The following is a 27,578-nucleotide window of genomic DNA, read 5'->3' as shown; positions in this document are numbered from 1 at the left end:
CAAGTTGAAGACACTCCAACACATAAGCGAGGGGGAGAAGTATCAGAACAGTTTGCTTCAGACCTTGGTTACACTTTGTAGAAAGGTGCATGTTTAGAATGCAATTAGAGTGACTGATAATGTGCAGAGTAACAGGAACTCGGGTGGGATGGAGAACGAGGATCCACAGAAAATAAACTTGCTCCTTTTGAGGATAAGGATCAAGACTGTCAGCAGGGTGACTAGAATGTGAACCATTGCAACCTGGAGCAGGAGAATGTTCAAAGAGGAAGGGAAGCATAATATGGTAGTTGCAAGGAATTCCGTAATTAGGGGACAGATAGCCTCCTTTGTAAGATCAAGAGTCCCACATGGTATGTTTCCTAACTGGTGCCAGGGTGAGGGACATCTCGAACAGGCTTGGGAGGATATTGGAGAGGGAGGGGTGAATTCAGTCATTGTGATCCATGTTGGGACCAACAACTAGTGAAGAGTAGGCAAGAGGTTCTGTTTGGTGAGTATCAGAAACTACATGCTAAATGAAAGAACCGGACCTCAAGGGTTATAATCTCTGCACTATTACCCAAACCACGTGCTAATTGGCATAGAGATAAACAGATTAAGGAGGTGATACATGGAGTGGTGCGAGAAAATGCCCATTTCATGAGGCATTGGCACCAGTACTGGGGCTGGAAGGAACTGTACCATTGGGATGGACCCCACCTGAACATGGCTAGAACAGGGTACTAGTGGAAGTGATAAATAAGGCAGTCATGAGGAATGACTAAATGCGTGGTGGGGCATAGGTGGAAAAGCTAGTATAAATAGTTTGAAAACAAACAAAAGATAAGAGAGTTGAGTTAGTCAGAAATTGTGCATTGGCCACCACAGGTAAAGGGAAAATTGAATGATGTAATTAAATCAGATGATAGAAATAAGAACCATGTAATTAAAACATTAGAACAGAAAGACAGGTTGGGGTGTATGGCCCAGATGAGCATTTTTTATACAAAGGCACAGGGTATAAGGAGCAAATTGAATGAATTGCAGGCACAAATTCAACTTGGGAGGATAGGACATGGTAGCTATTACTGAGATGTTGCTGCTAGATGGCCAGGACTGGAAAGTAATTATACCAGGTTATAAGGTCTACTGCAAGGATAGGAAAAACAGTAGACGGGGAGGAGTAGCTTTAGTGATTAAGGATGAAATCGGTTCAATAGAAAGGAGGAATATAACAAGAGGTAAGCAGGCAGTGGTGACTTTATTGGTAGAATTAAGAAATAGAAAAAGATTAAGACTGAAGTGGGTATTGTTTGTTGGCTCCTTTAGTAGCAGTTGTGAAATATCCTACTCTTATTCTTAAATTTGAGGTTACTCTAGAATTAAGACATAAAAGTTTAGAAGAGGGAAATGCACAGTTAGTTTATATTAGTCTATTACGCAGGTGCTGGTGAACAAATATAATGGATCACTCAAGGAGGCAGATGATGTGGGAAAAGATGTGGCGTAGTGGTATTGTCACTGGATGAGTTATCCAGAGACCGAGGGTAATTCTCTGGGGATCTGCGTTCGAACCCCACCATGGCAGATGTTGGAATTTGAATTCGATAAACAATGATGACCATGAAACCATTGTCGATTGCTGTAAAAACCCATGTGGTTCACTAATGCCCTTTAGGGAAGGAAATCTGCCGTCCTTATCTGGTCTAGCCTACGTGTGACTCTAGACCCACAGCAATGTGGTTGACTCTTAATTGCCCTCTGAAATGGTCCAGCAAACCACTCAGTTCTCAAGGGCAATAAGGGACAAGCAATAAATGTTGACCTAGTTAGCAACACTCCCGTCCCATGAACAAATAAAAAAAAATTAAGAGATTTAACTATATATTTAGTGAGGTATTAGTTTTTAGCACCAATAGAATACTGCATTCCTTTTCTGGTCCTGTACTTCCGTGTACCTATGATTATGCTAATTATTGTATTTTATACTTGCTACTCTTGCAGAATTTCATGAGCAAAGTTCTGACTTGTGAAAGGGTAAGACCAGCACATTTATCACATGGTTCATCACACCTTTTTTTCACCTTTTTCATCTGATGGATTTTACAATAGCAATTTGTTCTGGACCAAGACAAGAAATATGAAGATGAACCAGAACATAAGTCCCAAGTATTTTGAACAAGATTTTTTCGATACCAAGTATAGGGTTGAAGTTTTCTTTGTTTCACTGCACTTCTTTTTGAGGCTTTGAAGTTCCCAGAGATTTTTTTTGGTTATGTCACGGATGTTACACTTTGTGCCAAACATAGTTTCCCAATTGGCTAGGTTATATTGAATTCTGGCATAACTTTGTAGCTCACAGATTTGGTTCTCTGCTGTACCTTTCTCATTAGGAGTTGTTAATTTAAATTGGCTAATCTTGGTTTTCGAAGTATATTCCCGACTGAAAGATGACAGATTTAGACTTGGATATAAAATGCACCTTTTCTTTTCATGGTACCCTGTATTCATATTTTGACTATTTCCCCAGAACTAAAGTGAAGGAATGCAATTTCAAATGTCATCCAGATGGATCATCCAATAGCATAATTAGTTGTACTGTTTCAATTTACCTGAGCAGCCGTATCAGTTCAAATCCTTGGATCTCCTTCACTGTAGTTGCCTGGAACTATTTTAAATGTTCAATTTTGCTTTCAGGGCCTCATTTTAATTGAAAAATATTGCCCTAGGACTTCATTGTGAGAAATAAATACATGCAAGTATAAAACTATAACTGGAATGACATTGGATCTGTTAGGAAGTTAACAGATGAAATCTGTAACAGCAAAGTACCAAAGCAGAGATGAAAATGCTGCTTAATCCCCTTCTTAATGTTTGTATTGACAATACATTAAGTATCCAATGAGTCATTTTGTCAAAGTACAGAATATCCTGTGATTCTACGGTAGGAGAAAGCGCACGCATGCACACACAATCATAAGTAAATACAGAAAAGGACTATTCAAGGCTTGCTTCCCCATTCACCCATCACTTGTAACTGGGAGGTATAACAATGAAAGACTCATGTATCCCATTGGGGCAATATTTGAGGAAAAGGAAGGAAACCATACCTTCATAAATTTCCCTAGTTGGTATATTCTTGACCTGAAATTATGTTCCTTAATTTCAGGGGCATACTGACTTCTGAAGCATAACTTAGTGTATGATATGGAAAGGTACCAGACTTCCATCTTCCTTTAAATGTTTGTGAAATCAGCTGAATATTCAGCATCATCCAAATTTGTGATATTGGATTTAAAGCCTCTGCAAAAATTCTTTTCTTCAAGTTCTATGAATGTCTATGGATTTAGTATGTTATAGCTTTAATTGATCAGAAGATGGAAGGAATGGATTCAATTGCTTTTGTAATTGTGCAGTTGGAATGTTATGCTTTTATCAGGAAAAAGTATATTAAAGCAATTATTTTAGTAAGATGCAGAGAGGTTAAACTATGATAAAGTGGAAGGTTGAGTGGAGACTTGATAGAGGCATTCAAGATTATGAGGTGTCTGGACAGAGTAGATGGGGAGAAACTGTTCCCATTGGTGGAAGGATTGAGAACCATAGGGCACTGATTTAAAGTGATTGGCAAAAGAACCAGAGGCGATGTGAGGAAAAACTTTTATATGCAACAAGTGATCAGGATCTGGAATGCACTGCCTGAGAGTGTGGTGGAGGCAGATTCAATTATGGCTTCCAAAAGAGAATTGGATGATTACCTGATAAGAGAAGATTTGGAGGGCTGCAGGGGAAAAGGCAGGGGATTGGGACTAACTGGAAATTGCTGTCACAGAGCTGATATGGACATGGTGGACTGAATGGCCTCCTGCTGTGCTACAACCATTCTATGATTCTTAAATATGTTTGAAAATAACGGAGTAGTGGGATACTGAAGACAATGGTCCAAATTTTGCTGTGACTGGTGCAGGAACAGCTTTTGCTATTCACCCTGTGTACAGTTGCCTACAAACTTTTGCGAGCTTGTGTGGAGTCTTCATTCATCCAGTACCTGTTGGATTTGCACCCACTAAAGGGGATTTATGGTGTCTATGAATGGGGCAAACAGCACAGAGGCTTGTCAACCAGTCAGATTGAAGAATTCTCACTGAGATATGCAGACTGCAGTAACGGTGGTTTAAAAAAACTTGGAAATATAAACTACTTAAATCATTGTACATGAAGCGAAATAAAGATTGGGACATACAGATGGGATTGAGGAAAAGACATAAAGAGCAAAAAAACTATTTAAAGATTGCAAAATTAATCTTCTGAGGGAATGATAACTCCACACTTTAAAATTTTTTTTCAGGATCAGAGAAGTTATTCAACAATTGTCACTTACTGCACGCTTTAAACATTCAGTTACTCCCGATTGAACAAGCCCTAGCCCTAGCTTTTTCATCCATCTTTAGTGTGAGAATAGTGGGTAATTACCCTCAGATCTCACCATGATAGTGATCTGTGTATAGATTACATTGGGGGAGATTACAACCTTTGGAGGAACAGGGTTATCACTCTCAGCAGCTTTCGGATTTCTGCTTTTAATCATGCATGTAGGAATGCTAGAAGTTGCAATCAGTTTTACCCAGTAATAACAGCAAGTATTGATAGCCTCACCATTATTAGTAGAGCAAAATCTGGGTTGTAGCCCAAGTTACCTGGGGAATGTGCTATGTGTGAGATGGAAGACTGTTGATTAGACATGGGCCAAATAGTTTTTGCCTAACTCTATTCCCAAGTTGGATTGTTAGCCCGGGGACGTCCATGATCTGAAGTTATGATACTTATGTTGCTTCAGTGACCCACTCACTCATGAAGTATAATGCAGTGACTATGTGTTTGTGGCTTGATTTATTAAAGATCAAAATGACTAACCCAGCAGGTATGATTGTGATGTATATTTAGATTTGGTCATTTAGATCCTTTTTATTCAACATTCAATAGTAAATGACTCATTGTTTTAGTTATCAAAATATATAGCACTCACTGTTTGTAGTTGGCTAATATAAGTTTTTAATAGTACTTTAATTGTTTGTAAAGAAAATTGAATGTATTTTGCTTTAATTTTGTTAACTATTCTATCCATTACATGCTTCAATACAGTTTAGAAGATGTTGCACAGAAGTATTAATTGGTTTGTCTTTTTCCTCAACAGAGGTTAATAGACAAGTCACGAGTAACTTGTGTAAAATGGGTGCCTGGTTCAGAAAGCCTGTTTTTAGTATCTCATTCCAGTGGCAATATGTACTTGTATAATGTGGAACATTCTTGTGGTACCACAGCACCACATTATCAGCCACTGAAACAAGGAGACAATTATGCGGTTCACACCTGCAAAAGCAAATCTACAAGAAACCCTTTACTCAAATGGACAGTTGGAGAGGGGGCCCTGAATGAATTCGCGTTCTCTCCTGATGGGAAGTACCTTGCTTGTGTAAGTCAGGATGGATTTCTCCGTGTGTTTAATTTTGATTCGGTGGAGTTGCATGGTACAATGAAAAGTTACTTTGGAGGACTGCTATGTGTTTGTTGGAGTCCAGATGGAAAATACATTGTAACAGGTGGAGAGGATGATCTGGTGACCGTGTGGTCTTTTATAGACTGTCGTGTAATAGCCAGGGGACATGGACATAAGTCATGGGTCAGTGTTGTTGCATTTGATCCTTATACCACTAGTGTAGAAGAAAATGATCCTATGGAGTTTAGTGGGAGTGATGAGGACTTCCAAGACCAAATACACTTTGGCAGAGACCGAGCAAATAGTACACAATCTAGGTTGTCTAAAAGGAATTCTACAGACAGTCGTCCTGTAAGTGTCACATATAGGTTTGGCTCTGTTGGCCAAGACACACAGCTCTGTTTATGGGATCTGACGGAAGATATTCTGTTCCCTCATCAACCTCTTTCACGTGCTCGGACACACACAAATGTGATGAATGCCACAAGCCCATCAGCTGGAAATATTGCAACCAACACTGGAAGCAATGGCAACAGCAACATCACAACACCCAGCAACTCCTTACCACCTCCTCTTCCTCGATCAAATAGCCTTCCGCATTCAGCAGTTACAAATGTTAATAACAAAAGTAGTGTCATGGATGGTGCAATTGCTTCTGGAGTCAGTAAATTTGCAACCTTATCACTACACGACCGCAAAGAAAGACACCATGAGAAGGATCACAAACGAAATCACAGCATGGGTCACATTTCCAGCAAAAGCAGCGACAAACTAAACCTAGTCACCAAAACGAAAATGGACTCAGCTAAGACTCTGGGAACTTCTCTCTGCCCTAGAATGGATGATGTGCCCTTGTTAGAGCCTCTTATCTGTAAAAAGATAGCACATGAAAGACTGACTGTGTTAATATTTCTTGAAGACTGTATAGTCACTGCCTGTCAAGAGGGATTTATTTGCACATGGGCAAGGCCTGGTAAAGTGGTAAGTCTGAGCTCTTAGACTTAAGTTATAAAAAAAATTGAAGTTCAGTCAAATCCTCTTTGGAGCGAATAAATTATTTTCAAAAAGCTGCTTTTTGACCAAAATCATGATTTTCTTTTCACAGCCACTGTTAAGTCCAAATATTGATAGATACTAATTGTTCTGCAGCAACCTGCTCTTAAAGCAATGCTGAAAATCACTGATGTAATACTAATAAACCTTGAGATGCAGTAAATATATTTTTTTAAATTACAAAATGAGAAGGTGTAATCTCTTTCGCCAGGCCTGCCATTTCAGGTCCACATTGTGGAGGGATTACAACATAATTTCCAGAAAATATTGGACCACCTTTACTACCATTAACATTAGTGTGGTCTGTCAGATTTATTGTATCCTATTTGATTTCTTTCCCTTCACAAATGGAATTTGTGGATGAGGATGTATTTCCCTTTCACTAATATAAAGTATCAAAATGGTTGTGTGTGTGTGTATATATATATATTTATAGATGTGTATATATACATATGTATGTGTATATAGAGATATATATCTCTGTATATGAAAAGCATCGTTTATAAAAGGATAATTTTTTTCTAATGAAGATTAAGTGCTTCTTTAAATGGAGTAATGTGTATAATGTCTTTAAACATGGGGTATATTTATCATGTCCTGTATTAACTACTGTACATCTCTGTAAAAAGTTGTGCATGTTTTCATGATCTGGTGTGTACCAGAACAGTCCACAATTTTTACAGTGGAATTCAATGAGATGTCAATTTCTTTAATTCACAGTTTGGACAAGAAGACCAGTGGATACTGCTAGTGTATATTAAATGAATGTATGCTGTATATAAAAGCTGTGGTTTCAGTTTTTCTGACTGTGGTAACACAATTTCATTTACATAAGTGTCGTCACATCTAAAAATGATAACTTTTGAATCAAAAATTACGTGCTCAATACAGCCATTAATACTCTAGTCTTTTTGGCACTTTTTTTAAAGTACATAATTTTATTTGTTTTGAAACATAAGTGAGATAAGAATATACTTTACACAATTACCTCGCTTTTAAAAAGGTAAATACTTCAGATTCATTTTTCCTGTAACTAAGTAAATAGAATTATGACTGCACCATTTCAATTTTATTTGTATTGGAAGCATGCTAGCAATCAACAATTCTCAAATTTGAGTAAATACAATAACAATCAATGAAATAAATGTTGATATTTATGGTCTAGTGCTTTTAATAGTAACCTTATATTGTCAATGATTTAACTGTTCATGTTTACGAATAAATGGCACAATGGATGAATTTAGAGAAAATGATGAAACCTTTTACAATTTGAACAGATGTTAAAATTTAAATCCAAATCTTAACTCAAGTTATTTAAAACTGATTTCCCAATGAACTTATATGATCTTTGGTAAAATTGAATCATTACTGCATTAGCTGTGATATGTGTAATCCCCAACACGTGTAGGCAAGTGTTTTCTGATGCCATGAATTTATGGAGGGTGAGCAAGCGTCACACAGTAATGGATTATGTAACTGAGTAGTTTTGATTTATTTTTAAACATGCATTGCTTTCACTTTTGTTCTTAAACAACAATTACTTCACCGGGTATATTTTTTTAACATTAGTACTTTCAGACAAAATATTTCTTTCTTAAAAAGAAAGTGGAACTTCTGCCTATTGCTCTAGCTGATCTTGCCATTTGTATTGATTATTGAGTTATTGTCATTCCGAGGTCATGACCCAGTTTATTTTTTATATAAACTAAGGTATTTCACAATGACCAGCCAACACACCTGTTCCTATGGTTTTTGATTGTATTACATTGCAATATGTTTGTAATTTGTAACTGAATTCATGAAAATATTGCAAATGTTTAATATTTTTTGCTGTGCAATGTAGCACCAATAATCTGTTGTAACACAAAACAGGCTGTACTGATCTACATTTAATATTTCTCATTGTGTTTCATGGATTAAGGAGGACACTGAGTTTAACAAACTCTATTTATGGGTGATGCATATATTAAGTATGGAGATATAAATTATCTGAAATATACATATTTAAATGTTTAATCTAGTTTCAAAGTAAATGTGAAGCTTGCATTTTATGAACAGTTTCCTAAATTGACTATTATGTGGTGAACAGGCATTTTTTGAGGCAGTAAACTAATTGTGTCCATAAGTAATTTCCATGCAAGGCTAAACAAATAAGAATTTGATACCAATCCATCCTTTTTCCTTTCACTTGAAACGAGGCATTTCGATAGACCATAATTTGCTCTAGTAGGGCACCAAATGGTGCCTGTCTTTAGTTAGATTTACCCGTTTAATCTGGTTGACATTTTAGTTTGCAAGTTGCTGGATTGTGAGCTGATAATGCTGCTATAGGGGAAACTGGGCATCTGTGACCTGAGTGAACAAGGCAAGCAATTGCATATCTCTAACCAATCAGATTGTGAAATTAACAGCACAAGGACAGAGAAGAAAGTTTAAATTAGATTCTGAATACCATGTCAAGCAGGAATAGAAAAAGAGGGAAAGATTGGATTGAGGAAAAAATAAAGCGAAAGGTTTTTTGAAAAATAAGTTTTAAATTTTGTATTTTGACATCCCTGCTAATTCAAACCAGAAGGAATGAGACACCACACTTGCAATAGTTAATTTTCAATGCTAACGAGGTGGTTTGGTAGTAATTGACACTTATGACATTGTTAAAAGTGTACTTGGACTGAAATGAACAAGACAACTTTGTAGTAAATTTAGTACGTGTCTATTGCTCAAGTACAAAATTATGCTGCTCAGTGCATTTCAGTGGGGATGCAGACAGCAAAATGCCATTTCCATGAAGCTAACAATGAAGCGGTGTGACTTGGACAGCAACTCTTGAATTTCCATGTATCTGCCTGCATCTGAGGTTGCTGAGGCATATGCACATAAATAATGGAGAGCACCATTGCCCTCTGTTATTTTGGCAGCAAATGATGACCCAATGTCTCAAATAGTGATCCATGAACATTTGAATGGGTGCTCTTAATTGCTGTCTGATTCCCCTAAGTATGCCCAATGCTTAGGTCATAGGTAGTTTCAGTTTTAAAAGTAGGTACTATTGTCCACACCCTACTTTTCAAGGAAGCTTTCAATAAGCCAATTTTAAACAGCAGCAACAGTGATTGCAGAAGAGACTACAGCCCCACTTAAGGTTGCTACTTGGTACTGAGGCAAGGAATAACCAGTTTTCTTCAGTAGGTAGCTGGAAATTGTTTCCATAACTGGCTATGAATAAGTGAAATTATCATTTGAATTCATTTTGAATACAGCACTAATAAATGTTGGATGCTGTGTACTTGGGGGTTGTGTTAATTACTGTTAAAGGAAGTAAAATACTGCATAATTTAATTAACTTATTGGAGGGGTGTTAGAATTGGATGTTGTAAGTTTGACCGAAAAAGAGGGCTTTAGTCCATATTAAAATAAGCAGCCATCATTGGGAAGAAATCAAAATAGGTCTTGATCTCTTTTGAAACACTGGAACTTTAATCTTCATTATTTAACTCTCAATATTAAGATAAAAAGTGTAATTGTCATTAATCAGTTAATACTGCTGTGCACCTTTTTGCTAAATTATGCACTTGATTTCCCTACAAATTAGTTGCCCCATTGGAGGTAGTTTTGCCACTTGGAAAGAAGTGGCAGTGTTCCTTTTAGTAATGGTCTAAAGGTTAAGTTTAAAGTACCTGACCAATCAAATCACTTTTTAGCTGCATATAATTCTAATTTTGAAGTGAAAGCAATCTGCCTTGCCTAGCAGTAATCTTTCATCAATGAAATCAATTTTAAAGGTGAAATAGAAGTTTTAAATCAAATACTCTCTTTCCTGCTCTTCACCCCCAAAGCAGCTGCCCCCTACAATTGTTTTAGCTAGAGTTTTGTGTAGCTGCATAGGCTTCATGCTTTTTCATCTCTTGGCACCGGTGCTGTTTGTAAGAAAAATCTGGTATATGGTTTTATCCCTATGGCAATGCTCTACTTAGTGGCCCAGAAATGAAATAATTTAGTTGTTCGCACTGACAAATGGACTGGATTGTCATGCGCAATCTGAGAAATGTGAAATGAAGACCTTAAAGGAGAGCTCAATGTGATGAATATTTTTTTAAAATGTAAATTTTCAAAATGTTGTTCTACAGCAGTCTGTCATTTTGATCTCAGTACATACTGCTTTATTATGGACAGATGCAACTTCCAACACTATACGCAGTGTTGGTTTGCTGAATTTTCCATGCATTAAAAAACTCGAGCCACTTAGAAAATATCATATTTCACCAAGATTTAGAAAAACACTATAAACGCTGTTCAGATTCAACCATTTGATGAAAAGTACATCGTTATTGTGCAGAACAAAAAATGTGGTTAATGCAGTTATAAATGGTGAGTAATTAATTGAAATTTCCCAATTTCTTTCTCCTTTAATTGCTTTGTTGCACTAAGCTTTCATGATTATGAATTGGTGTTAATTTCAAAATGCTTTGAAACATTGACAGTTTGTTAATGTATTTAAACTTAGTCATTTTGAAGCTTTGTGTGTATGTGTGCAATTTTTATAAAGATAAAATGCTCTGCTGATCTTTCAACGTGCAGGAAAGCTAGAGAGTAGGCTAGCTTTAATGTCCACTGCCATTGACATTGGTTCAGCTGCTGGATGGTGCTGTGAATGACTTACACTTGACTTGCCCTTTTCTCTGCATAGTGCACTTTAAGGACAGGTTTTCTACAAGTGGTTGTTGGGAATGATCAGACCAGGAGAATTTAAGCTGGACTGTTCTGCCCATGGGTAATTCACAAGTTTCCTTACGGCTTAATGTACATTCTAATGTCTGTGGTTCACCTCTTCAAATTTTAAGTACAGGGAACAGCATTCAAGATAACTTGGGTTGCATGGGAAAGAGTTTCATTGACAGAAGGTGTATGTAAAGATCTGCTATTGTTTTTCGTGCAGACTTTGTGTACTGTTGAAGAGTGGAAGCAGTTGCAACAGCTGTTCTGTTTTGATACGAAAAGGAACAGCCTGACTTGAGCAGGTGATGCTCATGGACCTGGCACTGAATAGGTTTGATAACTATGGCAGTTCACTGTATATGAAAATTGTATAAATACTAATGGAGACTTGGATTAGAAATTAAAACAAATTGTAACTGCAATTTGAGTTATAAATGTTTTGAAAAGTCGAGCACTAAAGAAACACAAGCTCAAAATGATTAATTTAACCAATACATATTATTGGTATACCTGGAAAATATTTGAGCTTTGTTTTCTAGTTGCTTTACAAAAATATTCATTTATTGATTATTGAGGTTGACTTCTGGAAGTAATATGCTAATCTTGCATTAATGTTGCAAGGTTTAGTCCAAAGAGTTTTTAACCGCATGATGTGTTCAGTCTTTATTTAGCTGAGCAACATCTTGGGGAAATCCAAGAGAAAACCTAATAGTAGATTCTCCCACCTATTGGCATCAGGTGGTGAGTTTCCAATTCCATTAACATTAAAGTAAATTTGTGCAATTCATGTTGGTTTAATAATATTGTAAGTTCAAACTAAATCTGAAAACAAAAATGAAAATTAACTTTAAAAGCAAACACCATTATTCTTGTGACCAAATATGACTCAATACTCGGGTTGGTTTAGCAAATGCAGCAGATGAGTACATGTGAAACTTTGTTGTAATTTCTATGTGCTTTTATGCTCATATGTCTAGGTAATTTGGGAAATTCATTAGTTGTCACAAAGAGAAAGCTAAGATCTTTGCAGTAGTGTGTATGCATATTTATATTTATGTATCTAGGATGAGATCCATAATCATAGATTCCATAATTGTCTAACTCCGCCCTAGGCTGATTTTATTCTTGCCCCTTAACCCTTCCCCTTGAAATTCTTCCACAATCCTCATGGCTAATTGAGGAAGTGCAGAGCCAACTAATTACTTTGCAGATTAACTTAGTCTTGTGTGTGCATGTAGCAACTTCTGTGTATGAGTCTCTACTGTTAATTGCCTGGGATAGAGTATAAATTTTGAATTGGTGCAAATCATTCATATTTCCTATTATGCAATACCAATGCACTATAATCCCCTGCCTGCTACCAACTCTGGCTAGCACGAGCACAGTTCCTGCCTCAGGCGCTATCACTCAGCCTCGCCTGCGCACGCGGTTTCTCTCACCCGCCCGGCCAGCCTTGCGAGCCTGCGTAGGCCCGCCCTCGCCAGTCTCTGCCCTCGCACACCCCCTGCCTTGACCGCAATCCTTGCCCCTGTCGCCTCCTTCACAGACCCCTCCCCAGACCCTTTTCCGCCCCCCCACCCCGTCACGCATTCTCCCTCCCACGTGCCCTTACTCTCACACCTCCCTCTTCCCCACGCCACTCCCCCACCCACAACCCCCCTCCTGCCCTACCGCTCCGCATCCCTCCGCTACCCTGCTCAGTCGCACGCGCACCCCTATCTCTTGCACACACGTATATACATTTTCTCTCATGCGCACGCATGCCCTCACACACCCACATATACACCCTCTGTCTCACACTCACGCACACCCTCTCTCTTGCATGCACGTACACGCCCTTTTTCTCTCTCACCCACATGCCGTCCCTTTGTCTCACGCTCACATACACATGTGCACGCCCTCCCTCTCGTCCACACGCTGGCCCCATCTCGGGCCCGCCATCAATCTCTCACATTCCCTCTCACTCACTCGCGCCCTGTCTCATTCACATGCTACAGCCACAGACCCTCTCTCTCTTGCGCGCGTTCCTTTTCTCTCATGCGTGCGTGTTCCCTCTCATGCGTGCGCACCCATCTTTCTCCTATAGGCCCACACACCCTCACGCCCGTGCGCACTGTCTTTTATGCATGCACGCGCACCCTCTCTGTCTCACACACACCCTCTCTGTCTCACACACACCCTCTCTCTTGTGTGCGACCCTCTCTCGCGAAAACACCCTCTCTCGCGAAAACGCCCTCTCTCTCGCGAAAACACCCTCTCTCTCGCGAAAACACCCTCTCTCTCGCGAAAACACCCTCTCTCTCGCGAAAACACCCTCTCTCTCGCGAAAACACTCTCTCGCGAAAACACCCTCTCTCTCGCGAAAACACCCTCTCTCTCGCGAAAACACCCTCTCTCTCGCGAAAACACCCTCTCTCGCGAAAACACCCTCTCTCTCGCGAAAACACCCTCTCTCTCGCGAAAACACCCTCTCTCTCGCGAAAACACCCTCTCTCTCGCGAAAACACCCTCTCTCTCGCGAAAACACCCTCTCTCTCGCGAAAACACCCTCTCTCTCGCGAAAACACCCTCTCTCTCGCGAAAACACCCTCTCTCTCGCGAAAACACCCTCTCTCTCGCGAAAACACCCTCTCCCTCTCGCCCACGCCCCGTCTCTTAGGCACACACACATAGATATCTTTTCACATGGACGCACACTCCCTCTCTTGTGCACACACAAGCACGCACACAGCTGCTCTGTATGAGCAAGCTTCAGTATCAGAAGCTGGAAAAGGAAATGAGCTATGATTTTGATTTTGCTTTACAGAGGGTGCAAATATTGCCAAATAAGCACCTTTGATTCAATTTGGAAATATACCATTGAAACATCCTTCTTTGTAGCTGGAATTGTATTTGCGAACTTCTTAAAAATATAAATTTTGAACTTGCCTTTGTAGTATGACTAAACCAGGCAGTGCTTTACATTTGTTATAATTTCATAGTTTGTCACCCTAGAATAAAATGTTTTCCAATTATCTACTTTTTTGTGCTCAGTACTTGAGTCATCTGACTTGCCAAATTTCGATTGTAGCCACCTGCAAAATAGAAGTTTAACAATTTCTATATTAATATTTTGGTCCTTTCTGTTGGTGCTGGACCTGTTGAATGAGTTTAGTTTTTATTTGCATTTCTACATTTGTGAATTCAAGCAATTTACTAATAAAGCATTTATCAGGATTTCCTTGCTTTTGTCAAGGTTCCCAATTTACCTATACTTTATGATGCCTCATCAGAAAAACTTGAAACACTTATTGGGTCATAAATAACAAATGAACTAATATTTAGTACAAACGACAGCGGTATAACAATTTGAAATGCTGTATTTACAGGGCTTATTGTCATCCCAAAACCAAGCCAATTCGCCGAGTGGGACTGTAGTATAGCCATCGCACTACTGCTAGCAAACCTACGCCACAGAATAAGAAGTAATGACATTGGAGCCAGGAGCTGGTCTTCAGCCACAGAGCTTTAGAAGTTTTATTATAGTAGTGTTTTTGTTCAGGATCCTGCTGTGAATTGTGTAGAGTTAACACTGGGGGAACAATGTCGAGTGTAAGCTGTTGACATGGGCTTATCTGTTCAAGTAAAATGGGAAGGCTGCTAACTTCAAGAATCTTGCTAACTTATTTCTTCGGCGTTAGCAGTAAAAAAACCAAAAACCATTTCATCAATCTTAACTTTTCAATTTTCTTTGGTCTTCTCAGAGTTGGTGTATTTTAATCACATGTATAGTGAAAAAGTTATTAAAACAAAAAAAGTCTACTTGCAGTACATTAAATGTTCCTGCGAATTAGTATCTCACTGTATTTTGCACTGATTTTTGTTTTGCTTTTTTCATTTTTAAATTGAAACTGGTTGGAAGGCAGCTTGGAATGCACTCACTGGAATTGAGTCATTACTTTCTGGCTTGAATTTGTGATTCAGGAGGTGGATGTTGCAATCATAGATTTATATTAAAAAAAAGTTGCACTTAATAGTTTAATGCAAGTAGAGAATGACTTAAAATGGGATGTGCAAAAACTCCCAGAACAGGTATGTTGCAGACAAAAAAGAAAATTCTTCTCTATCTATTAAACATTTATTTTAATATTGTTTCAAATTAAACCAACTGTATACTATATATATATATATATATAAATACTGTTCGTCATGGGGCAATAATCATTTACACTATTTGAAGTTTTGTCCTCAATGAAAATGGTTTCTAATTCAGAAAATATACAAAATCTTGAATATAGTTTTTCTGTTCATTTATTTTCAGTTGTAAAAAAATAAATTTGGCTGTAATTAATCCTTTGTTGAATTAACTGTTTGGTACAAAAGAAAATCTTTGTATTAAAAAATTAAGATTATTTCAGCTGTAGAGTTCTCATAACCAATGCATATTTTAAATTTCTGAGCTTTGTATTTCTGTGGTTGATGCAACACCAAGGTCCAGAAACTAGCATATGGATGCCAATTAGGAACAGTTGCATTGAGGAATTGGTTGACGCAATTTTTTGTGGGTTAGAATTGCTAAATCATAACAGACCCTCATCAATGTAAAAAAATTTAGGATGTGCCAAACACTTTACGGTTGTCATGCAATCTAACCCGGAATTGCTGTGGGTTGGGTTATGTTACATTATAAATTTACTGTACAGATTAATGCTGATTTCTTCGAAGAATGTAAAAGACAGATGAAGCTTGAATAAATGATACCTTGCATACTACTTGACAGTTTTTTTCACTTGGTAGGTCATTTAACGTGTACGTTAAAGTCTCCACTGATGAGAACTGACGACTTTTTTGATGTGAGATCCCTCTGTACTGTTTTTTTGCTGAATATGGAAATCATGAACTCACTGAAAGCATGATATTCTACCATCGGTAGTTTTGGCAGATCCATTTATAATGTCCTAACTTTGCTTCAGTGAAAACCAACAAACTATTGCACTAATTGACCAGCCAGTTTGATAAAAATAGGAGCAGTGTGCTAAATGCGCTTCTTTCGAGGTGGATACTAAAGTTTGAACATATGCAATTAGCTAATAGCAAATGTCTGCAGTAAACCTTTTTGTGTAAAGTGTATTGCTGTTGGAAGAAGCCAGTCTTTCAAAACTGGACCTGCAGAACAAAAATGTGAAAACAAACAATATCTTTTACTTTGCTGCTCAACTTTAGCATTAAAGTTTCAATTTTTTTTTCTTGCAATGTTTGTTTCAAATTCTGAATCAGTCCCTTTTACTAAATACTAAATTTAATTTAAAACTACAGATGGCATTTTGAAATGACTGCTATACATCTGCCTTTTACTTAGTTATTTGTACGTTTATATCTATTTAAGTGAGATGTGGGCAATTGTTGCAGCAACCTTGTTAGCGTGCAGTACAGCACTTAAGAATTGTATGCCTTAAATTAGTAATGTCTCAAGACAGCCCACAGACCAGTGTGGCCTATGAGCTACATTGATCCATCCTGCAAAGCTCCTGATTCTCCTCTTTATTTCTTGCATGGTATTCTTGAATTTGTATTTAGTGAGAAAATGTTAGTATGCTATTTTTGTGGCTTTTGCATCAGACAAATTATTCTCTGGTTGTTGAGCTGTGCAAAGTTGGCTTCGTCTTCTAAAGGACTTGAAAGGTAAAAGACAATATAATATTTAACTAAATTATAATTGCTTTCATAGACAGGGAAAAATTCAGAATTTGCTAACTGTTTAATAAATTATCTATACATACACATATATGTAATTACTTACTGTTGATTTTTGTCATTCCTTGCAAGTTCTTCAGTTTCCATACAAAATAGGAACTACTTGAATTCTAAAGGGAAGAAAAATCACAATCAAGGAAATTCACTTTATAAATTTGTTTCAGGCCAGCTCATCTCCCCCCCCCCAACCCCCATGATTTTGAGGCAGCCTCTCTCTTCTGTACATAGAAGCATCAGGAAGGCCTTCACATCCAGCAACAGAACCACATTCAAAAATGTCATTACAATTAAGATTTCTCCTACACTACAATTCAAGAAAATAAAATGGGTGTTCCTGACTCTACTCGATAGAATGATTACATCACAGGAAGCCATTCGGCCTGTCATGTTTCACTCCCCTGCCTTTTCCCTATAGCCCTGTAATTCTTTTGTCTTCAGCTAAACAGCTTTTGTTTATATAACCCTTGACCCTAAAAGCTGCAGCTTGTTTGGTAGAGTGATGCCATCAAAAGTAGGCCTACAGATTATTGTCATGTCTCCCTTCATCAAACTGAGTAGAGAATTTGAGTTTTCAAATTTCCATGGGTCAGTATGGAGTATGAATCAGTGTTTTCTCATCTTGTTTTTTCATAATTTAGTATTCATATCTTTCTTATTCCTGTATATCTTCTCTCTGGTGTGCCTTCATGCACTTCTTCCTGTGATACAAGCCATTCAAAGAATATCTGACCAAAGATTTAAAGATTAACAAATTAATGCTCGGTTCACGGAATATTAAGAGTTTTTATATTCATTCATGAGACGTGGGCATCGCCAGCCAGGCCAGCATGTATTGCCCATCCTTAATTGCCCTTGAGAAGGTGGTAGTGAGCTGTCTTGAACCACTGCAGTTTGCTGTTATGGAGGGAATTCCAGGATTTTGACCCAGGAGTTGTGCATAATGGGGAGCCATTATCCATGAGATCCATGTCTAAATATTTCTTGTGGAAAATGACCTAGATGTGCACTTGGAGTGTCCAGTCACATGACTAAGATTGAGTTCTGCTGAGTATATCTGTCTTGATTTAACACTCAAACTGCCGTGCAGGTAGATAAACTGATCTTTGTTTACACAGGTGCCAGATTTTCAGCATGAAGATATGATAGAGAATTCAAAATCATGGAAGGGTCTTGACAGAGTAGATAGGAAGAAACTGTTCTCATTGTTGGAAATATCGAGAACCAGAGGGCACAGACTTAAGGTAATGCAAAAGAATTAATGATGACATGAGGAAAACTTCTACAGTAAGTGGTTAGGTTCTGGAATGCACATCCTGAGTGTGTGATGGAGTCAGATTCAATCGAGCCATTCAAGAAGGAATTGGATTATTATATGCAAAGGAAGATTGTGCAGGGCTACAGGGAGGTGGTGGGGGGTTGGCACTAGGTGAATTGCTCCTTCAGAGAGCCACCACAGACATTACGGACCAAATGACCTCCTGTAACCATTCTGTGTAATATCACCATAGACTGCCAATGATGGTTTGGCTAGATCATAGGGTAAGCCACTGGTTGCATTATTCTTTAGTTTGTATTTTGAATATACTCTCCTGACATCAGTTTCCTAAGCAGAGAACCAAAGTCCCCCGAACTAGAACTGGTTTACATGCCATAACATGGAGGGAGGGTGCAGTACTCTCCCTGGATCAGTGTTCTATACGCAAGGAAAGGGTTGGTCACTGCTGGTAGCAAGATGTCAAACACAGTCTGATTAAGCATCAACTTGGGATAATGGTAAATACATCAGAGACCACTGATTAAGAAAATTTAGTTGCATTGAAACATGGGAAAGATCAGTTGTATGCATAGATATGGCTGTTAAGAGATCAAAGTCAATTACCAATACTACGTATTAATATGGATCGAATACTTTGAAAGAGATACACCTCCTGTTTGGAAAATTATATCTGTAAGCAAGTCTTACATAGCTACAGTTGGGATTTCCAACCTTTAATAAATCTCACCCATTGGAGTAGGAGCGATAGTCTTGAACTGATTCTCTCAAGCAATTTTGCTGACAGCACATGACAAGTGGCCAGTTTAATTGAAGTAATTTTGCTTTTCAATATGGATGCTAATAATCAAATGAATTTGATTTAAAAATTCCAAAAACTGAGCTCAAACCAAATTGCAATACTTGGGTTCAATATTGGTAAGGTGAACAAAAAGATATTTTCTGCAATATTTATCCAGTGATATGTAGCATTCTTTTAAGTTGACTGATTTGCAACCAACAATAGCTAGTCAATCATCCTTATAACCAAAATCAGCCACAATAATACCTAAATTACTACAAACTAATAAATATCTATGCAGTGTAATATATAAACAGAACAAATCTACATTAAAACTAATATATAACCTCTGCATGCCCTCTTGTTGACTACCTTGCCCTGATCCACACTTCTTTTGCTCATTGCAAGTTTAGCATTTTACAGAAGGCCAACTGTCTCGATGGTTAATAGTATTGGTTCTTAAATCTTGTTGCCTGCAATCCAGAAACTGACTTGTTTGGTAATTTGCCCTTGCAAAGGTATTACCCTGAGAATTTAAAATTACTCTAGTTGCTGGTACCTGTATGTTGAATTTAAACATAGTCACAAACTGCATTATCAGCCTTATTTGGAATGGTGGGTATTAAATAAAGCAGACTTTACTAACCAGATTTTAATGCGACTAATATTTATTTACAATCAAATCAAAATTTGAAGCACAAAAGTTGAGCAAATACTGTAAATTACAAACCAATTTATACATTCAGCAAAATCTTCAATGGACCAATTATTATGAAACCCAAAGGGAAAAATGAAGTCTGATAATTGGACAGAGTTCAATCTGAGAATGGCAAATTCTGTCAGTTTTTGTCTACTTCTGTCATTGCCAGTGTTGCATTACTATTGAATCAACTTAATACCCACAAGGAGGAATGGAACAAAATCATTTAGCTATCCGTATACTGGAACTCAAGAACTGTTGAACAAAACGAAATTCCACTTTTAGCCTATTTTCAAGTAGAGATACATTCAATATTATATTCAAATATACAACTGACAATCATACATAAATTATCCAAAAAAATAAGATGTGGAGAGATTTAAGACCATATTCAACAGGAAATACATTTATGACTCCCTTTTGAAAATTGCTACTGAAACTACTTCACCACCCTTTCTGGTGGTACATTACTGTCATCACAAATTGCTACTTAACAAAAACTCATCACCCCCTCTGGTTCTTTTGCTAATTATCTTAAACCTGTGTCCTCTGATAGTTCATCCCCATCACTCTTGATTTGTATGTTCTTGAGTTTACAGATGGTTATGGCCAAACTTGTTCTCCTTAACTCTTATTTCAACCCCTCTTACTCTTCCAGCTTTGGTCTCTGCAATCTGAAACCCTGTCAATATTTTAGCCAGTTAGATTGATACTGATATTTTTCTTCAAGACTGTTGGGCATCCTTGCTGATTGTAAATTATAAAATATCAGTCTTCCTGGACAAAAGCTTTTGCAGCTTTTTGTGATAGTGTTAAATCTTTAATGGTTTGTACTGCACCAAGCTTACCTTCAATGGTTGTCAATCTTTAAGATTGGTTTATTTATGATGCTTTTATAATTCTAGTTTAAAACATAACTTGCTCTTTTTCGATTAGTGCAGATCTTGGTACTTTCCATTTGCTTTACCAGTCAAGTTGGGAGGGGCTTGCAGGGTATCTGTCATTACGTCTGACAATGGTGAGAGTGCATTTTCAGGATTAGAAGTGACAGCTGGCATAAAATACTTATTTCAAATCTCATGTGGCAGTCTAGCCGTTGACCACGCCATCCTCCTCCATACTGCCATCGATGACATTATCTGAATGTCACCAGTTTCCACGTGCCCTTGATAACACCCAGCTCTCCCTCACCGCTACCTACCTCCCTTAACCACTCCAGTGTCTCTAAATTGTTGAGACTGCGTGTCCAGCATCCAATACTGGATGAGCAGAAATTTGTCCCAAGTAAATATTGGGAAGACTGAAGCTATTGTCTTTGGTCCTTAGTACAAACTCTGTACCCTCGCCTCCAACTCCATCCCTCCACTTGTAGCTATCTAAGGCTGACCCAGACTGTTCACAACCTTAGTGTCCTATTTGACCTCAATGATCTCCTGACTACATATCCACACATCACTAAGACCCTCACTTCCACTCTAATTGCCCAATGACCTCTCTGACTCAGCTCCTCTCCTGAAACCATCATCTATGCCTCTTATCTCTAGACTTGACTAATCCAAAGCACTCCTGACCAGCCTATGGTTTACCCATGATAAACTTGTCATCCAAAACTCAGTACGATTTAGAACACGAGCGGCAAAGTCCCATTCACCCATCACCCTTTTCTTGCTGACCTACATTGATTGCCAGTTGAGCTACACTTCGATTTTAAAATCTCTCCACGGCCAATCTCTGTGATCTTCTCCAGCCCTACAACCCTCCAAGATATTTGCGCTCCTCCAATTCTAGCATCTTGAGCGTGCCCAATTTTAATTGCTCCACCATTATCAGCTATGCCTTAAGCCCCCAACATCCTTAGCTCTGGAATTTTGTCCTGAAATCTACCTCTTTCCTCTTAAGACACTCCTTAAAATCCATCTCTTTGACCAAGCTTTTGGTTATCTGCCCTATTATTTCCTTACATGAGTTGGTTCAAATTTTGTTTGATAATGCTCCTATGAAGCACCTTGAGGCATTTTACTACATTAAGGATGTTATATAAATGTAAGTTGTTTTGTTGTGTAGTTCAAAAGTATTATGAAGAAATAGCATGCAAACTATATTTTAACATTAGACAAAGAAACAATACAAATATAACAGTTTATTAAATTGATTTTTTTTCCAAATGGATTTGATAAATACCAAAATGCTACTTAGAAAATACAATGATTAGTCTGGTATTTTAATTTTACTCTATTTATATTTCTGTAAAATGTTAATATTTAACACTAGAATGTGGATAAATCAATATTCACAATGACTTGCCATTAACTTTGGAATCATCCATGTAGTTGAAAAACAAAACATCTACAGGAAGTATACTTCCATGCAATTTACAGCCACTATTTATTCCACTAAAACGTTTTTGAGACTTTGACAACAATTTAAATGGGCTGAAGATAAAGTAAAGCATTTTGTTCTCTTTTCTCTCAATAAAGGAGACAAAAATGAAAAGAATATATACTTCATGAGAGAGAGATGCATTCACCGAAGAGCAAATTCCAAAAAGAATGTTTAACCGTTTTATTAAACTCTGTGTTGCGGTATAGTAAACTATATTTTATCATGCATTTTATTTATTACTCATTGAAACCTTTTAATAAAACTGCCATTAATTGGCTAGAAAAATAATGTTGAGGTCACAGTCTATTAAAATACTCTATAGAAACTTTGGCCTAAAGAAAATTAAAAATCTCTTTTGCACAGTCATAAATATTGTCATATTTCTGTGAAATGTTACTTTTTATGAAAAGTGAGTGAAATTTCACTCTTAAGCTGATTATGTTATAAGATTGATGATAACACACCCTGGCTCCATTTTATGTAGACATTTTGTGGAGATTGGAGAAGAAAAGCATTTGTAACTCTTCAAGTATTAACCCATGTCTTCAGTTTTTGATCAGCAAGTAAAATAACTTTATCCAATAATAGGAACCCTTGTCTCAGGTTAATTCCACAACTAAATTGAAACTTGTTACATGTATTAAAGTGCCAATTTTTTTCAGATCAGCATATCAAATGTCATACTGAAAAAATTGGAATAAGCCAAACAATGTGAGCTTTTAACACATGACCTTCCAATATCAACTGAATGAACATTTGATTGTAATCCTTAGCTAATGTGTCATTTGATTAAAAACTGAAGTTAGGAATAAGGCACAAACCCAGTGATTGGCCTGTATCCCAGTGGAAGACAGTTTAAAATATGGTCTCTTACAACTTTTTTAAAAAACATTACAAGTGCTTTGATGTGTAAAGGAGTGGTTATTGAAATTTCTTGAATTGTAATTGTTCTCAGTAGCCATCACTTTTTCTTTCTGTAGAAGAGGGTAAATTGTAACATTTTGTAGTAGGTTTCCGTTGTCCTGGACACTATAAATAAATGAAAACTTAAGAATGAATACAGTACAGTAGTAACACTATCAACTGAACTTGTTTCTCTGACATCCAATTCAAAATATGAAAACTGGATTGCAAATATTATGCATTATAAGCAAATACACAACTGTTTTAAAAATGTTAAGGAGCTTCTATACTGGAGTGTCAAAACTGTTCATTATATATTTCAGTATTAGTTTGAAAATAATGCATGGCTTTCAAATTGCTATGCAAAACAGGTGTATATAGTTTAAATTGAACTTTTGATCAAATAATTTCCCTATGTCATGCTTAATATCACAAATAATGAAAGACCAAGTATTATTCAAGTGCATGAGGCTCTTATATCAACACATACCATGGGTAAGGAAAGCTATACAGGTCTGGAAATTGCAAAGGATACTTATTTTTAATTCTTTCAATTTAAAAAGTAGTATCAAAACAACAAAAACTTGCACGTCTATTAGTAATGCAAAACATCCCAAACCACTTCACAGGAGTATTATCAAACAAAATTTGGTAGAGGACAGGAAATCAAAAACTTGATCAAAGTAGTAGGGTTTAAGGATGGTCTTAAAGAGAGGGAGGTACTGTGACTGAGAGGTTTAGGGAGAGAATTCTAAAGCTTAAGCCTAGGTAGCTGAAGGCACAACCACCAAAGACGGTGCAATAAAAACCAGGGATGTGCAAGAGGCCAAATTGAAGGAATTCAGAGAGCTGGAGGAATTATAGAGATGGGGAAGCTTGAAACACAGAGGGCTTTGAAAACAAGGATGTGAATTTTCAAATCATTGCTGGACTATGAGCCCTGAGCACAGGGTTGATGGGTGACTTTGTGGCAGTTAACAAAATTATGGATAAGCTAAAGCTTAGACTGCAAGGTTTGAAGCCAGCCAGGAAAGCACTGCAATAGACAAGTCTGTACCTTACAAAGCCCGGATGAGACTTTCAGCAGAAAGGAAGTTGTGAAGTTGGGTGATGTTGTGGAGGTGGAATTAAGCAGTCATGGTGACAGAGGATATTGGGTTGGAAGCACAGTTCCAGGTCAAGGAGCATGCCACGATTGCAAACATCTGGTTCAGCTTCACTCAGTTGCCAGGAAGAGGGAGGGTATGGAATGGAATTTAAGGTGGGAACTAAAGACAATGGCCTTGATCTTCCCAATACTTACTTAAAATAATACTGGATGTCAAGCAAGCCACATAACAGATCAGAGGCAGTGGAGGGGTCAAGAGAGGTTCTGGTGAAGTAGAGCTGGGTGTCATCTGAGTACGTGTGGTACACTTTTCGGATGATGTCACTGACGCAGAGCATGTAGATGATAAATATAAAGAACCAGGAAGAGCGGCCGTTTCAGGTGATTTGCTAGCTATTACTGCATACGGCAGCTCACCATCACCTTCTAGGGCAATTAGGGATTCACAACAAATGCTGGCCTTGCTAGCAACAATCACATCTCATGAACTGATTAAAAAAGAGCACTAAAACCCCAGCTTAGAAATTCAATCACATTGTGGCCATTTTACATACCTAAGAGTTCAATGTCATGAACCATCTCTCCCACCCCAAATACAGCAACAACTGTCACCATCACATCCTTATCACCACTGTTTGTTTTCTTCAGTTCAACCTTATGGGTCTTGCCCCGACTTCAAATATTAGCATCAATACTGAATCCAGAAAAGTAATCCAACAATTCAATCCCACATGTGCATAACAATAATAATTTATAATAATAGTAAAAAAAACGCCCTTGTCAAGCTTAGTGCTGCTCTTAGTCTTTGTTTATCAATCCCTTTACACCTACAAAATGTTTTCCCATTGGCTATAGTTTGCAAAGTGGAAAGCTCCTGAGTTTCCATTGAGGACACAAGATGGCTGTGATGGACAGCTATAAGCAGCTTTCTTGAGGGTACAGCTGACAGCTGCAGCACCTTGAATGTGGACTGCGGCAGTCTGCCCAGCTGGCTGTGGGGCATAACCAAGGGAATTGAGAAATGGATGACAGAAGAGCAAGCATGCTGTCATCCTAAAAGAGGACAAGACTTGACACTTTCCTGGTTGGGACTGTGCATCAACATGTCAAGTGGCACTACATGAGAACCGAGTGTAAGAAGTATACAACACTATGAAGGCTCCTGCCAACATTGGCTCTTGAAGCCAAGCTTTCTTGGAAGCTGTCTAAACATCCATGACAACAATGCAAGAAGCCACAAAACCTGTCAGAGGTATCAGCAGAGGCTCCATCATGTTCACAGAGCTGCATATTGGACAGAATGGTCTTGATGCTCCATGCAAAGCCCTGAATCAAGCTGGAGCAGGACTTCTCCATGCTTTGAGCCATTGTGTACAAGTTTGTTGGCAGACTGCCGAGTGCACCTAGCGTTTCCTGGTGTATATCCATCAGCCTTCTTTGATAGACTGAATCTGCAGTCAGCAGGTGCATCCTGTGTCTGCAACAGAGCTAGCATGTGATCTTGCCCTCCAGACAGTTGGCATTTTTGGCATCCTAACTCCCTGCCCCATCTTCTGCACACCATGTGTAGATCCCTCTATCTTAACCTCTGAAGGACACAAGGTGCCAGTCTTTGAGTTAGTGCTTGATAGAGTCAGCACAAATGACACTGCATCTCCAAGAAACTGGCTTCCTCTTCCTGAAGTAGCATATGAAGCTGAATTTTATCAGCTCTTTGGGACAGGCTGGGAGACTGGAAGGCTAGCAAAATGAGGCAGGAAGGCATCAGATGGCAAGCTTGACATCCTTCTGCCACCTGGTATCCAACTGAACTACTTTAATGGCTAATTAAGGATTTCTCAGCCTCCAGCAGCATTTTGCCAGCGGCTAGGGAAAGCCAGGGGAAGGGGGGTGCTTCTCACTCCACAGGGTGACCGTTTAGTGAAACCTGGTGGTCTCCCAGTGGGGGGCCTAGTTTTTTGGGCACTCTTTGGCCCATGGAGGGGTCTCCCCCCCAATCCCTGGCAGCAATGGCTATCCCCGTGACAATGGCACTGCCTATTCATTGAGACCAGCCCCCAGCCCCCCCCGCCCCAACCGCCACAGGGTTTGCCTGCCAGGCCCTCACGTCCCCCAGCCCTACTTACCCCTATTTGAGGGTGCCAACCATTGATGTGCCATCATCCCCCAGGTGCAACACAGCAGACAACTGGTTGACCATCCATCGGAAGATCTGACTGCATCACATTAAAACATTATCAGGTCCTGTTGTCTGATAAAACTACTCACTATTCCAGCAACATCCTGGAATGCAAAGATAACCTCAGCTCCTTTTCAGAACTGCAAATCATCTTAAACCCCTCTCCCCTGTCACCTCCACACTCAATTCCAACAATGACAATTTTTGTCATTAAGATCAAAACCATCGATCAACTGCCTCTGCTGCGACTCTCCCACCAGCCCACCTGCCAAACTTCCTCTAATGCTCCCCCTCCCCTAACCCTGAACTTACATCTTTCTCTGGTTTCTCCTTATGTCATCCCTCATGCCCTCTCTGAGCTCATCTAGTCCATGAGACCTATTTCCTGTTTCCTTGATTCTATTCCCACTAAACTGTTGACCACCCAACTTGCCCTGTGGTCCCCATCTTGGACAGTATTGTTAACGGTTCTCTTTCTTCAGGTATTGTCCCTCTCTCCTTTAAATCTGCCATCCTTCTCAACAAGTCAACCCTTGACCCCACTGACCTTGTAAATTACCATCCATCTCCAATCCCCTTGCTTCTCCAAAGTCCTTGATAGTGTTGTTGTCTCCCATATCCATGCCCATTTTTCCTGGAACTCCTATTTTGAATCCCTCCAATCAGGTTTTCCACCCGTCACATTACCAAAACAGATCTTCTCAAAGTCATGTGACATCCTATGTGACCGCAACAAAAGTAAACTTTCCCTCCTATAGTCTTTCTTGACCTGTCTTCAGCCTTTGACATGTTTGACCACACCATCCTCCTCCAATATCCCACCATTGTCATCCAGTTGGGTAGGACTGCTCTCATCTGGTTACTTTACCTAATTGGATCTAGAATATTCACTTGCAATGGCTTCTCTTCCTGCTCCCACACCATTACTTCTGTTGTACCTCAAGGATCTATCTTTGACCCTCTCCTAATTTTCATCTACATGCTGCCCCTCAGCGACATCATCCGAAAGCACAGTGTTAGTTTTCACACGTACTCCAATGACACCCAGCTCTCCTCACCACCACCTCTCTCGGTTCCTCAACTGTTGCTAAATTATCAGACTGCTTACCCAATATCCAGTAGACATAGAAACTAGGAGCAGGAGTAGGCCATTCAGCCCCTTGAGCCTGCTCTGCCATTCAATATGATCATGGCTGATCCTCTGTTTCAACGCCATATTTCCGTTTTCTCTCTATACCCCTTGATGCCCCAATATCCAAAAAATTATCAGT

At 38.6% G+C, this 27,578-nt stretch overlaps 2 protein-coding genes across 3 annotated transcripts in view; one reads left to right on the top strand and one right to left on the bottom strand.

The window, feature by feature from the left end:
- The window catches only part of wdr20a (WD repeat domain 20a), a 60,933-nt gene extending 45,601 nt beyond the window's left edge, over positions 1-15,332 (top strand). Inside the window, exons 3-4 of one of the 2 annotated variants that reach the window (XM_078562362.1) lie at positions 5,177-6,460; positions 14,617-15,332. In XM_078562362.1, coding sequence (XP_078418488.1) covers positions 5,177-6,460; positions 14,617-14,670 — 1,338 coding nt within the window. In that variant the 3' untranslated portion in view covers positions 14,671-15,332. The remainder of the gene's footprint in view (positions 1-5,176; positions 6,461-14,616) is intronic. The other variant, XM_078562363.1, reaches the window with a different exon arrangement.
- Positions 15,333-22,494: 7,162 nt separating this feature from the next.
- The window catches only part of mok (MOK protein kinase), a 118,257-nt gene continuing 113,173 nt past the window's right edge, over positions 22,495-27,578 (bottom strand). Inside the window, exon 13 of the mRNA XM_078562360.1 lies at positions 22,495-23,146. Coding sequence (XP_078418486.1) covers positions 23,069-23,146 — 78 coding nt within the window. The 3' untranslated portion in view covers positions 22,495-23,068. The remainder of the gene's footprint in view (positions 23,147-27,578) is intronic.

The sequence above is a fragment of the Cetorhinus maximus genome, chromosome 18 (genome assembly GCF_964194155.1).
Source record: "Cetorhinus maximus chromosome 18, sCetMax3.hap1.1, whole genome shotgun sequence".
In the NCBI taxonomy this organism is placed as follows: Eukaryota; Metazoa; Chordata; class Chondrichthyes; order Lamniformes; family Cetorhinidae; genus Cetorhinus; species Cetorhinus maximus.
This window is presented reverse-complemented; position numbering and strand designations above follow the sequence as displayed.